General features: G+C 52.2%; 1 protein-coding gene across 9 annotated transcripts in view; it reads right to left on the minus strand.

Moving 5' to 3' along the window:
• Positions 1–4,833: 4,833 nt before the first annotated feature.
• The window catches only part of MTUS2 (microtubule associated scaffold protein 2), a 590,108-nt gene continuing 580,924 nt past the window's right edge, over positions 4,834–14,017 (minus strand). For all 9 annotated transcript variants that reach the window (XM_032403269.1, XM_032403268.1, XM_032403271.1 and 6 more), the window contains 3 exons: positions 12,810–12,929; positions 9,990–10,087; positions 4,834–5,611 (listed from right to left, as the gene is read on the minus strand). In XM_032403269.1, the coding sequence (XP_032259160.1) occupies positions 5,398–5,611; positions 9,990–10,087; positions 12,810–12,929 (432 nt within the window). In that variant the 3' untranslated portion in view covers positions 4,834–5,397. The remainder of the gene's footprint in view (positions 5,612–9,989; positions 10,088–12,809; positions 12,930–14,017) is intronic.

The following is a 14,017-nucleotide window of genomic DNA, read 5'->3' on the forward strand; positions in this document are numbered from 1 at the left end:
CCCCCCCCCCCCCCCCCCCCCCCCCGCCATTTCACCGTCCGCCACTCGGCACACCAGGCCGCCACAGAGCTTGGACTGTGTGCAGCCTCCCCGCTCCGCGGCCGGGCTGTGCCGTGAGGCCGGGGCCGCGGGCTGGCAGGAGGCCGCTCTGTCGCCCCCCCAGGCGGACCCCCGCGAGCGATCTCCCCGTTAGAGGTTCTGCTGACAGCCTGCCGGCGCCGGGGAGCCCAGCGCGGGGGTGTGGGCCCCGGCGAGTCACCACGCGGGCAGGTCGCGGCCGGCCCGAGCGCGTGCGCCAAGAGCCCACCTCCAGCACGAGGCAGAGCTCCGTTCCCGCGGCGCCGCAGCGCCACCTAGCGGCCGGCACGGCGCGGGGCGGGCAGCCCGAGGAGCCCCCCCAGCCCCGTCTCAGCCATTTCTTAGGGAACCCTGAGCCCCGACACGCGATTCCAGTCGGGAGCAAGCTTACCCTCGCAATTTGGTTATGAAACACTTCTGGGGAATCAAAAGCTGCCCCCAGACAGCTTGGCATCGGCAGCACCTAGGAATCCTCCGCAGCTCCTCACCAGGCTACAGCCTGGGAGACGGCAGCTGCCTCTTGCAGCCCAGCCTTGCACGACCACCAAACAGAGCCAGGAGGGTTGGGACGTCAACCGTGGGTAACCCTGTCCGCCCCTCTTCAAAAGGGAACAGTTTCATTTTACCAAACTCTGGCTGCCCACTGAGCCGGAAACGCGGCTATTGAATAAAATGCAATGTGAGTAAAGGCTCAGTGAATAAAACAGGCACCGCTGTTGCTAATGAAGGCAGCTCTTGGGCCAGCTCGGTCAGCACCTAATCCCGGTGGCTTGGGACTGAGCTGCAGAAGAGAGACCTTATGCGGGTTGGACTTTCCCATGGATGCTTTGAGTTTTTGCTCCTTGAAACGATGAGGTTCCTGAGTGCCTGCGCTCTACAGTGTGGCAGGGGAGGGGGGACCGCAACTCGGCCCCGCCACATTAATTTGGGTGCAGTTAAAACAAGAAAGCACTCTGCAGACAGCAGCCGCTGTGTAGGGACGGCTTGCTCGGGGCTCTGGGAGTGGGTGCAGAGGCGCAGAGCACCAGGCAGGGCCCTTGGTCACATGCAGCAGGGTGGTCCCCGCTTCCAGCTGCACACCATCCGATCCCCGCTTGGTGCCGGCACTGGTAAAACTCGGAGATGTGTCAGTGGGGCAAACGAGCCTGTCCCTCCTGAGCGCATCTTCCCTCCGCGCTGAGGGGGGAGAACTGAGCTGGGTGCTCAGAAACCCCAGGTTTTTGTTTCAGGAAGTTTAAGAGAAGCGACCTGTTAGCAAACTTAAGTGAATGAACTCCCTTTGGCTTAACAACCAGGTCAGCCTACTAGCCTTTGGCGGTGTTTTTGTTTTTTTAAATTTTGTGGCGCAAACTCTCCAGTGGGCAGAACTCTGACTCTTGAGGACCACGGATGCAATGACAGGGTGTGGTCCCCGAGTCGTGGCTTGATGGCCGGACATTGATGTTGCATGATGCGGCACCAGCCATGAGACCAGCTTTCAACTCCAGTAGCAGGCGGGAAGTATCCAGCTTGGAGGTTTCTACCTGTGCTTACCTCCTCCACCACTCCCTTCTAGATGCGATGGGGTGGTGGGCTGTACCAGGGTCCTTGGCACAGAGGAGGTGACTGAGTTGCCTTCAAAGATCTCTGCCCGCTGCAAGTTACCTGCGGGAGGGGACGCGGTTCTCTGCAGACCAGAGGAAGCCAGCACTAACCTCTTTTCCTACACGTGCCAGTGGGCGAGTCACCAACCTGCTCTTCTGTGAAGTGGAGGTGCTGACGGGTGCCTTGTTTACCTCATGTGGAGGGGGAAGGACAATGGGGAAGTGGTTGTCATAGAAGTGGAGGGCACAAGACACCCCCCGAAAGAAACAACAGTTTGGGACAGGTTGACGAGGATTAAGATCATTAATCAATAAGTAGTCATCATCAACGATCTGGAGGCGTGGGTGATTCAGAGGGGGACTGTGGTGTTCCTCTCATGTCCTGAAGTGACTCCTGATTTATCCCCTGCAAGAGGTCTCTTGCTCGGCAGCTGTCCCGGAGGGCAGGCTTGCTGGGGTCTCTCTAGAGTAGCTGCCACTCCCACATGCCCTGCAAAACCACCACGGGGAGCTGGCCGACCCCGGGGGCTCCCTGTGACCCCAGGAAGGGGCAGGCCCATGTGGACACTGCAGGGTCGGCCTGGCCAACCTGAGGCGGGTGAGGGGTGGGAGCAAGTGCTTTCAGGTAGAAATGGGTGTCCCGGCTGCACTTGGGGGTGTTATAGGGAGAGCTACAGAGCTCTCCAGGGTCCTGTGTTCCCCCACCCTGTCCCCCAGCCCCCTGGTTGGGGGAAAAGGCTCGTGATAAGGAACTGCATGATGGTGGCCATTGTCACTCGAGAGAAAGGTCTGTGATGATCCAGATAAAACTGATGGGATTTAGGACACACCAAGCTCTCTTTGGGGTGGAAACATACACCTGTTCAGGTCTGAATTTAAAATCAGTGGTGAGGGGACCGTACTCAGTCTTTTGTGTCCTTTTCCAACTGACTCTAGCCCACCTCCCTGCTCCCTGCCTTGGATCCCCAGCCTCCATTTCCTGAAGCCTGAGAGGGCCAGGCTGACAGGTACATCAAGTGCATATCACAGAAGGTCCCTCAAGTTCATTTTAATATGCTTCAAACACAAATATGCAACACAGAGACTGTAGGGGCCAGATAAATAATGTGTGACCCCATTCAAATAATCACCAAGTGTGCCAACAGCCCAGCAGCCCCCTCCCGTCCCCGGACACCCCATTCCCCCCCCAGAACCTCATCCAGCGGGTGGTGGGCCGGGGTGGGTGCAGGGCTCAGACATGTCTCCCAAACACCAGGAAGAGGCTGGTGAGGTTTGGCGGGTCCAAGGCAGGTGGGGAGGCTGTAGCATCGGTATGTGGGAACCACTCCAGCCCGGGGGGTGGATGACCGGGAGACATCCACGTCGAGAGAGGTCCAGGTCCTAATGGGGGGGGGATGAGGAGGGGACACAGCGGCTGCCATCCCCCATGTTTCAGGATAGGAGCAACACGTGGTGGGTGTCCATGACGAAGGAACGAAGCCAGGGCAATGTGAGAATTAGCTCAAGTACCCAAGGGCAGGGCTGGTGAGGGCAAAGCTTTAGTCCACCTAGTGAGGGGTTACTTAGTTCTAACATCACTACGACTTTGACTGCAATAGGCTAACGCACTGTAGCACATTCTAATGGAACACTGACGTCTGTATTGCTGTGTAACCGCACTTAGCAGGTGTCCTTGTGGAAGCGGTTCCTAACGGGCGGAGCCGAGCTACCGCCGAACGACCGTTTTTGCAGGTGGCGCCTGCTAATAGAATAAATAATTGTGTATTTAGTCAACGTGGCATGATCTACTCTAATGGAATGCCCAACTCAATATCACAACATCATGCAGAGCCGCTAAAGGAAAAAAGACATGTTTCTTCAATGGGGATCTACTGTGTATGTCCCGAGGATGGGCAAAGACCCTGGGAGGTTTGCTAGAAGTGAGATGTCCCTGAGGCCGACAAGCCCAACCTTGACTCCCACAAGGAGCACAGACCAGGCCTGTCCCGGGCCGGCCGCACGTGTGGCGAGCAGGCAGGGCCCCGGGCAAGGCGGCCCCTTCCGCGGGCCGTTTCCTCCTGGCTCCGTGGCTCTGGCGCATGGAGCATCCCTGCATGAGTCTGCTTGCCTCGGGCCGGCTCGGAGGCAGCCCTGTGCTCAGGACCATTCTGAGGGGCCGTCGGCAGAAAGTGCAGGGTCTTTGTCACAAACAGGAAACAAAGGCATCATTAATGTCACCGTATCAACTGTTAAAACTACGTCTTTTTTGTGTGTGTCATGCTCCTACCGTTCCACAGCACTATGGGGGGAGCGTTCGTTCACATTCTACGTCTACCATTTCCGAGACAAATGCCAGTCCAGGAGCCAGGGACCGCTGGCTGGCCGTTCCGTAGGGCTCTTCCGTCTGGAAGAACCTCCTGGGCCTAAGAAGGGACCGCTGGTGGCTGTGGGACAGCTTGGTCATCGGGCAGAAAATACACCTGGCTTTTGTGGGAGGTCATGTGATGGTCAAGCACAGCTTGGAACGGATCCCCCAGGTTGGAAGAGTCGGCATTCTGGAAGCCCCTGCTAGAACCCCTGAGCCATCTCAGTGTACAGTGATGGGGCTGAGTTATAGAACCAAACTGCTGGGAGGTTGGTTGCCTATGAAATGGGGGCCTGCGGGTCATCTTTTGGTGGGTTGACCATTTAGAGAATTGCATCAGAGCACACCACATGGGGCTGCCAGAGGACGTTTTCCTACTCTGCTCCGTCAAAATACAGATCCTATCAGCAATTTGCCTTCTGGAGGACGGAGCACGGATGGTCTTGGCCAACTCCAAGGTCATCCTCACCCTCACTCCAGAAGGTCATGCTCCTCCGTATTTTCCCGAGGGTGCAGTAGCTTAATGACAGATTCCAAGATGCCACTTAGGAAAAAAAGCAAAACTTGTGTTTACAAGACTGTAGATGATTCACTGTCATGAGTATCATCTGCAAAACTGCTAAACCCCTCAGGGTTTCCCACTGCTATCCCTTAGGCACTCACGACAGGAGTATTAATAATTAAAACTTGCGAATGGAATAATAGTGACCTCACATCATGTTGACTAAGAAGCTGACTGTTCCAAAGGCAGTTACCGTTCACAAATCGCTGGTGTTTGTGTTAGAGTACCACTTGGTGGTAGGTTGAAAGGCGCTTCTTCTCTGTATCTTTTTTTTTTTTTTTCCTTTTTCTATTTTGGGTAGAAATATTCCTGGGAAGCTAGATAGAAATGCATTTTCATATCCCAATAATTCTTAGGCACAAGTTAGAAAACTGCTGACCTTCACCAAAATATGTCAGCACTTCATGTTATAAAAAATGCAATTCAGAACTGCTGCATGTGTATATACGTGTATCTAAATATACACACATATCGGTGCAGTACACAATGATTATTCAATGTATATTCAAAACTGAGCTACTTGTAACTAACCTGAAATTCTGCAGTGAAAGTTCATTGCTCAAGAACAGTTGGAGTTTCTTTCTTTCGGCTCTACCTACGGTCAAACGTTTGCACATCAGACACTACCGTTTACACTTTCCTAAGTGCAACACCGGGACAGTCTTATATGAGGATCAGAAGAGGACTTTGCTTAGGATGCAGCTAGGCAGCTACTGAGCATGCGCGCAGGGCCAGCCGCGGGCCGGCCCCTGGTCCTGACTGCCTCCGGGTGGAACCACCGGGTGGACGTGGACGGGAGGCACGGCTCCCGCAGGCTGCGTGGTGCGGCGTCATCTGGGCGTTGTGCTGACTCTGGCGGGAGAGGAGGGCCCCGAGGAGGAGCCGCGGTAAACAGGGGACGTGGGGGAGAGTTTAACCGGGCTGGTTGGGTCCCCAGTTTGGAGCTTCCAAAGCAGCTCTTCGTTGGTTCGGCTCAATCTCTTCTTCTCCTGGGTTTCTTTCTCGACATATTCCTGCAGATTAGCATTTTCCTCCGACAGTTGTCTGCATGAGGAGAACAAGAAACAGTCAGCAATCCTGCCGGGAGGCACTGAACGTGAGATCCACCCTGCCCGTGGGCTTGGGGCACGGGAGGAGGCGGGAGCGCCTGCGGGAGGACAGGGACAAGTGGGACCACGGTGACCAAGAGCCATGGGCTGAAACGTGATTTCCACTTGTCCCACGGACACATCCGTCCCCAGTCGTCTCCCAGTCCCTCTGCCCGGTCAGGGGAGGCGCTAGTTGTCCACTGGACAGAGCAAATGCTGAAGGCAGAAGAGGAAAGGGGGGAAGTGGGGAGCTGGGGTGGGTGTGCCGCCCAGGAGGCTCAGAGAGAGTGGCGACCAACACTAAGGACAGCACAGGGACAGTGCCGTCAGCCAAAGGACCCTCCGGGGCCTCCCTGCCCCTGGCTCGGGGCTCCGTGGTAGCAACTGCCTTCCCCTGCTGCAAATGCTGATCTGTGCATCTGCCCGCCGGCTGGTCGGGGAGCCCTCGGGGACACGGACCAGAGCCTTCTTTAATCCTCAGCATGCAGCCTGGTGTCTGGCACATAACAGATGCTCGGTTAATGTTTGTTGAGAAGGGATGCTAAATGAAAAATGAATCAAGGCATCCTGTGCCGTCTGTCAGGAAGTGTGAGTTGCTCGCCTTGTTGCATTTTGTAGCTGGATGGACCTAGCCCAGGAAGCCAGCTCACTTGGATAAAGCCTGGACTTGCTCTTTGGACCAGGGTGCCTTTGTGATTTCCCGGGGACGTGCAGTGGCTCAGGTTGAGCAGAGGCTCCAGCTCCCCCTGGGGGAGGGGCGTGACGGACCTACTGCCCCTGCACAGTCTCTCCTGTGAGCCTCTGGGGTGGGAACGAACTGCGGCACCCCGAGTTCAGTTGCGGAGGCAATGTGTGTGAATGTATGCAAGTACATGCGTGTGACCTGGGAGGGGGGTGCACGCAAGAGTGTGCGTGCATTCGAGGAAGCATGACTGCAAGTCTGGGAGCGGGCACACGAATGGGCACGTGTGACAGGAAGCACAAGTATGCATGTGAGTGTGCGTGTGTGCACAAGTGTGTGCATCACAGGGTGACACAGGCAGATCCAATAAGGAGTACAGTTGAGTAGTGGGCCAGGGCGCAGGCGCGGGTCTCACGGAGAGGGCTCTGTCCTCCTGGATGAAATGCAGGCACGCCTCATTGTATTATGCTTCACTTGGCGGCACTTGGCAGGTATTGTGTTTTTTCTAAGTTGAAGGTTTGTGGCAGCCCTCAAACGCCACATTTCCAACGGCCTTTGCTCACTTCACGTCTCTGCATCACAGTTTGGTAATTTTTGCAGTATTTCAAACTTTTTCATTATTATTATATTTGTTATGCTGATCTGTGATCAGTGATCTTTGATGTCGCTGTTGTAATTGTTTTGGGGTGCCACGACCTGCACCCGTATGAGATCGCAAACTTAACCAATTAATGTTGTGTGTGTTGTGACCGCTCTGTCGACCAGGCTTTCCCCATCGCTCTCCCTCTCCTTGGGTGTCTCCCTATTTCCTGAGACACAACAATATTGAAGTCAGACCACTGAATAACCCTACGGTGGCCTCTAAGTGTTCAAATGAAAGGGAGAGTTGCACACCTCCCACTCTAAACCAGAGCTCAGTGAGGAAGTCATGGTGAAGCCTTGATAGGCTGACAGCCAAGCTGGGAATGCGAAGGAAAGGTTCTTGGAGGACATTAAAAGTGCCGCTCCAGTGAACACATGAATAATATGAAAGAGAAACAGCCTTAGTGCTGAGGTGGAGAAAGTTCGAGTGGTCTGGAGAGAAGAGCAAACCAGCCCCAGCATTCCCTTAAGCCGAAGCCTAATCCAGAGCAAGGCCCTAGCTAGCTCTCTGTAATTCTGTGAGGGCTGAGAGAGGTGAGGAGGCTGCAGAACGAAAGTCTGAAGCGGCAGAGGTTGGTTCACGAGGTCGAAGGAAAGAAGCCAGCTCCACAACAGAAAGCACAAGGTGAAGCAGCGAGGGCTGGTGGGGAAGCTGCAGCAAGTTCTCCAGAAGGTCCAGCTACGATAGCAATGAAGGTGGCTACACTCCACAGCAGGTTTTCAGTGTAGACAAGACAGCCTTCTACTGGAAGAAGATGCCATCGAGGACTTTCACAGCTCCAGAGGAGAAGTCAGTACCCGGCTTCAGAGCTTCAAAGGCCAGGCTGACTGTCCTGTCAGGGGCTAACGCAGCTGGTGACCTCAGTTGAAGCCAGTGCTCACTGACCGTTCCGGAAATCCTAGGGCCCTTCAGAACGATGCTCAGCCTACTCTACCTGTGCTCTGTACGTGGAACGACAAAGCCCGGATGACAGCACGTCTGTTTACAACATGGTTCACCGAATATTGGAAGCCCACTGTTGAGACCTGCTGCTGAGAAAAACGATTCCTATCTAAATATTACTGTGCACTGACCATGCACCCGGTCCTCCAGGAGCTCTGACGGAGACGGACCAGATGAATGTTGTTTTCATGCCTGCTGACAGAGCATCCATTCTGCAGCCCCTGGATCACGGAGTCATCTTAACTTCCAAGTCTTATTCTCTAAGAAACACATTTTGTAAGCCTATAGCCGCCATAGAGAGTGATTCCTCTGATGGAGCTGGACAATTGAAAACCTTCTGGAAAGAATTCACCACTCTAGATGCCATTAAGAACATTCATAATTCATGGGAAGAGGTCAAAATCTCCACATTCACAGGAGTTTGGGAGAGGTTGGTTCCCACCCACACGGAGGACTTGGAGGGGTTCAGGACATCAGTGGGGGCAGTCACTGCAGAGGTGGTGGAAACAGCAAGAGAACTGGACATAGAAGTGGGGCCTGAAGATGGGACCGCATTGCTGCAATCCAATGATCCAACTTGAACGGTTGAGGAGCTGCTTCTCGTGGATGAGCCAAGAAAGTGGATTCTTGAGATGGATTCTGCTGGTGAAGACACCATGAAGACTATTGAAATGACCACAAAGGATTTAGAATATGACATCAACTTAGCTGACAAAGCAGCAGCAGGGTTTGAGAGGACTGACTCCAGTTTTGAAAGAAGTTCGACTGTGGATGAAATGCTATCAAACAGCATCACACACTACAGAGAAATCATTCATGAAAGGAAGAGTCAATCGATGTGGCAAATTTCATTGTTGTTTTAAGAAACTGGCACAGACCTCTCCAGCCTTCAGCAACCCCCAATCTGATCAGTCAGCAGCCATCGACAGTGAGCCAAGACCCTCCACCGGCAAAAAGATTACGACTCGCTGAAAGTTTAGATGATGGTTTGCATTTTTCAGCAATAAAGTATTTTTACTTTTTTAAAGATTTTATTTATTTGTCAGAGAGAGAGAGAGGGAAAGCACAAGCAGGGAGAGCAGCAAGCAGAGGGAGAAGTGGGCTCCGTGCTGAGCAAGGAGTCTGATGCAGGACTCGATCCCAGGACCCTGGGGTCATGACCTAAGCCGAAGGCAGATGCTTAACCGACTGAGCTACCCAGGCACCCCTAGCAATAAAGTATTTTTAAATTAAGGTATGTACATTGCTTTTTTAGACATAATGGTATTTCACACTAAGTAGACTATAGGATAGTGTAAATGTGACTTTTAGATGTACTGGGAAACCATTCATTTGGGCAAAATTCATTGGATTGCTTCACTGCGACACTTGCTTTATTGCGGTGGTCTGGAACCGAAACCATAGTAGCTCCGAGGCCCACCTGTAAGCTCCAGCTGGCTGATCCAGCCCAAACCCTGCTTTACTCCACTCTGATAGCAGAGCGGAGGACCACTGCATCCTTCTTTGAAGGTTGGAGCATCACAGAGCAGGGGACAGAGATGGGAACGGTGTTACTCAGAGCAGCTGCATTCGGCTGTGCGGCTTCACTGGCTTGGTCACCCCGCACCTTTCTCACTGCCACGGCCAGGCTGGCCCAGGACCACAGCTCAGCAGCAGAGGGCCCTACCCGGCTCTGCACTGGGGAGCTAATGGCACTCACGTGGTTTTTCTCTTTCGCCTGGGAATACTCAGCAGGTGGCCCTCTCCAAACTCCCCAGAAATAACCCCCTCCATCTCCCAGCTGTACTGGAGACCTCTGCTTTGCACTTCTGCCAGTTTCACTCATTTCCCCTAAGGGGGGACCACTGATATGCAGAGCCAGCAGACAGGCTCTGTGGTCCCCACGGCATGTTTTATTCTTCTTTCCCTATGCGACATGCCAAGAGCCTGTGAGGAAGCCTCACAGCTCAGAGGAATGAGATAAAGTGGATGCTGGAACAAAAACAGAGCCCTCCAATGAGCTCAAGAGCAAAGCCACTTTGTAGGTGACACGTGCCTTGTTAAGCTTAGACACCCAGGCCCACCTACCTTGTGACAACAGTGTTCTGGTCAATCCTTGCTTTGAGGTCTTCATTCTGCTGCTGGAGAACTTGGATCTTTTCTTCTAGGACAATGTTCTTTTCCGCCTACAAAGGACGCAGGGTTAAGAGGTTCTCAGCAAGGCCATGACAAAGGTAGAAGACCAGAGCCCTTGGCTTCTGGGCTTTGGAGGATCATCAAGAACAGTGCTTTGCGGGGCACCTGGGTGGCTCACTGGGTTGGGTGTCCAATTCTCGATTTTGGCTCAGGTCATGATCCCAGGGTCCTGAGATGGAGCCCCGTGTCAGGCTCCGCATGCTCGTTGCAGAGTCTGCTTGCACATCCCCCTCTGCCCCTCCCCCACTCACACACTCGTGCTCTTTCTCTCAAATAAATAAATAAAAATCTTAAAAAAAAAAAAGAACAGTGCTTTGCAAACTGCAGTTTGCAATGCATTAGTGGGTTGTAAAATCAAGTTAGAGAGATGTAGGTAGCATTTCTTTTTTAAACAAAATGAAACAGAACAGAAAATACCAGAGTGCACTGTATATAGTAAAAGTATATTGTTATTCATATTTTAGATATAAATGTTTTTCCATGTATTATATGTGTGTTTGTGTGTATATACATCAGGTTCCTGTGTAGAATACTTTTTTTTAAAGATTTTATTTATTTATTTGAGAGAGAGAGAGAGCATAAGCCAGGGGAGGGGCAGAGGCAGAGGGAGAAGCAGGCTTGGTCAGGACTCGATCCCAGGACCCCGGGATCATGACCTGAGCTGAAGGCAGACACTTAACCAACTGAGCCATCCATGCGCCCCACGAATACATTTCTTACAGTGTGTGTCCCTGCAGTCAGAGATAAGCTGTCAGAGATAAGGGAACACCACCAGGACCTAGTTTGGCTGATGGGTCCCCTGGTTCTTCCTGATGGTCAGCTGCGCTGCATTGGCATTCCGGGCCCCAGCATGCATGCACAGTATGACGTTCTGAATTAACGGAGGGATAGAAATAGAAGTAATGTGGACACATTTTTTTCCTTCTGAGGGTATGGGCAGCCAGGAACCCAAAGCCTGAGACGGGCTTGGTACATGATCCGAAAACAATATTTTCCATGGTTGTTATTCCCCCACAATTTATGCCTTTTCCTCTGTCCGTGTGTCCCGTAGGGCCTTGCAGAAGTACAGTTCCATTCTAAGATAAATTCAGAAATAAATTATTTTTTGAAGAGAAAATGACAAATTCACTGCTGGGTTGTTAATCTTTGAGGATAACTGTCGCCCTTCCATGACTAGGACTAGGAGTCAGAGCCAAAGGGCTGAGCTCTGTTCCACAAACTACCCTACAACCTACATCTTTGCTCCCAGGAAATGGGAAGTGATTACATCAGTTCTTTCTTTATGCGTAGAAAGGTTTCTGAAAGGAGAAGTCATGCGTGGCTGCAGAATGCCTGGAACATGGCTAAAAACAGCCAAATAAAGTTTGTGGGTGACCAGACAACTGAATGCAGATGGCCCAGCCTGGAGGAAGACGGTTGTCAGTCCTTATGTGGGCTGGGCTGCATGGCAGGGCTCTGACCTTGCTGGGAGGTGCCCCATGGTCACCATGGCCCAGGATGCTGCTTACCAACAGTCACACTGCAGTCTGCCCCCATCCCACCTGATGAGCACCTGCAGTATGAGACGTCCGCAGGGAGCAGAGGTGCTAGATAAAGAGAGGACATGACAACCGAATACAACAGGTGCATCTAGACCGGCTCCTGGCTTGGGAAAACCAGCTTCAAGGGATATTTCAGACACAGGCAGGGAACTTTACAAGGTAGATGAGATGATCAGTTACTGAGATGACAAGTTAAAGAGCCGCTGGCTGGAAGAAAGCAGGACACTAAGGTCTCCGTGTGTGGGGCATGTCCACGGTACCGAGGAAAAGCTCTGGGAAGTGCTAACAGCACTTGGAAATATCTTCTAATTTTCTTGTTTTTGTTTATCTTATAATTTCTTATAATGCATGTCTTTGCTTTTTATAGCATCAACGTTTATTTTAAATATAACCGTAAAAAAGCAAGAAAGTCTATCTGGGACCCTTACATCAGCCTCCCCACTGAGATGGTGTCTCCTTGGAAGCACACTGCTCTGCTAGCAACTCGGGACGACTGTCTCCTGCTCCAGCCCTTGCAGGACCCTTGTGCCTGCAGGGGAGGGGAGTGAGCTCGGAGGTGCTCTGTTTCCCCAAAGGGCACCTTTGCTAGTTCTGGGGAAGCCGGGTTGAAGGGAAGCCGGGTTGAAGGGGAGGGAGGTTATGAGAGCGGGTTATGAGAGCAGGCACCAGGAGCCCTGGGCCTGGAGTCCCATCCACTAATCAGCGGGCTCTGGGCGAGCTACACTCTCTGCCCAGGCCTCCATCTGCACCTGAATCTATGAAAGGAGCCTCTGACCGGTACCTGCTCCGGTGGATTGCTGTCGGGGGTTAAAGAACAAACACGTGAAGTGCTCTGCGCGGTGCCACACACCTCAGTGATGCTCCCCGGATGCTGGCTCAGCACCCATGCCCCGCAGGGAGGAGGGAGGAAGCAGCAGTCCCCCAGGGGAGGAGTGATGGATGGGGGATGGGGGCAGGCAGTCAGGAGGGCTCGCCACCTTGGATTCCTTATCAGAATTCCTGGCTCCCTAAGAAAGGTCTCGAAACTCAGCTATGGCATTTCCTGCTCAGGTGTAAGCAATGGACAGGGAAGGGCCCACCCTCCGGATGCAGTGAATGAAGACGCCGGTGATGACAGTAAGGTATATCCTTCAGCTTACTGGGGCTCTCCCAATGGGGCAGGCCGACTCACCAGTTTTTCCAGCTCAATAATCTTCTTTTCCTGCTGGTGTATTTGCTGATTCTTCATCTCTAACACCTGCTTCAGACTCTTCATGTCTTCTTCCAAGTGCTGATAGGGGGCCAATGCAATCTACAACGGCGGAGAGTAAGAGCTATTTACCAGGGGCCCCAGCAAAAGCCCGGTATTCGCCAGTGCCGTGAACTCAGCTAAATCTAGCCTTCTGTACCAAGCTTCCCCAGAGCTACCGGAGCTCGTGTGAGCCCACTCACAGCCTTTCCTGATAAAAGATGAATGCTCTCTTAACCTCAGGAAACAAACTGAGGGTTGCTGGAGTGGGGGCTGGGGTGGGAGGGATGGGGTGACTGGGTGATAGACATTGGGGAGGGTATGTGCTCTGGTAAACGCTGTGAATGGTGCAAGACTGTTGAATCTCAGATCTGTACCTCTGAAACAAATAATGCAATATATGTTAAGAAAAAAAAAAAGAAGAAGATAGCAGGAGGTGAAGAATGAAGGGGGGAAATCGGAGGGGGAGGCGAACCATGAGAGACGATGGACTCTGAAAAACAAACTGAGGGTTCTAGAGGGGAGGGGGGTGGGAGGATGGGTTAGCCTGGTGATGGGTATTAAGGGGGGCATGTTCTGCATGGAGCACTGGGTGTTATGCACAAACAATGAATCATGGAACACTACATCAAAAACTAATGATGTAATGTATGGTGATTAACATAACAATAAAAAATTTAAAAAAAAAGAAAGGAAAAAAAAAGATGAATGCTCACGGATTTCCCACGGGAAATGCTATGAGAAATCCAGCTCCCTGGGGAACAAGGGAGGTAAGGCCACCATCCACTGAAAATTCTGGATGCTGGGACGGCTGGAAGCGACCAGCCCATCCCCAAAAGGGAGCTCATGGGGTAAAAAGAGTAAATTCAACACTGGCTTTTAACATTGACCCAGACTGCTTGATTCAACAGACAAGTTGGGATTTACAGGTCTCCCCTGTGCCCATGCAGAGTTGGGGTGGGGGGCCATCCTTGCATGGGAAATGAGCAAAGTGGTTTAAAAAGCACATAGAAGGCACTTTAGAAAAAGAAATTCTACAGTAAGGTTGCCAGATGTAACAACAACAACAACAAAATATAGGACATTGAGTTAAGAATTCCAGATAAACCACCTTTTAAGTATAAGTATTACATGGGATATACTTACACTAA

This window comes from Phoca vitulina, unplaced genomic scaffold (genome assembly GCF_004348235.1).
Source record: "Phoca vitulina isolate PV1807 unplaced genomic scaffold, GSC_HSeal_1.0 scaffold5, whole genome shotgun sequence".
Lineage (NCBI taxonomy): Eukaryota > Metazoa > Chordata > Mammalia > Carnivora > Phocidae > Phoca > Phoca vitulina.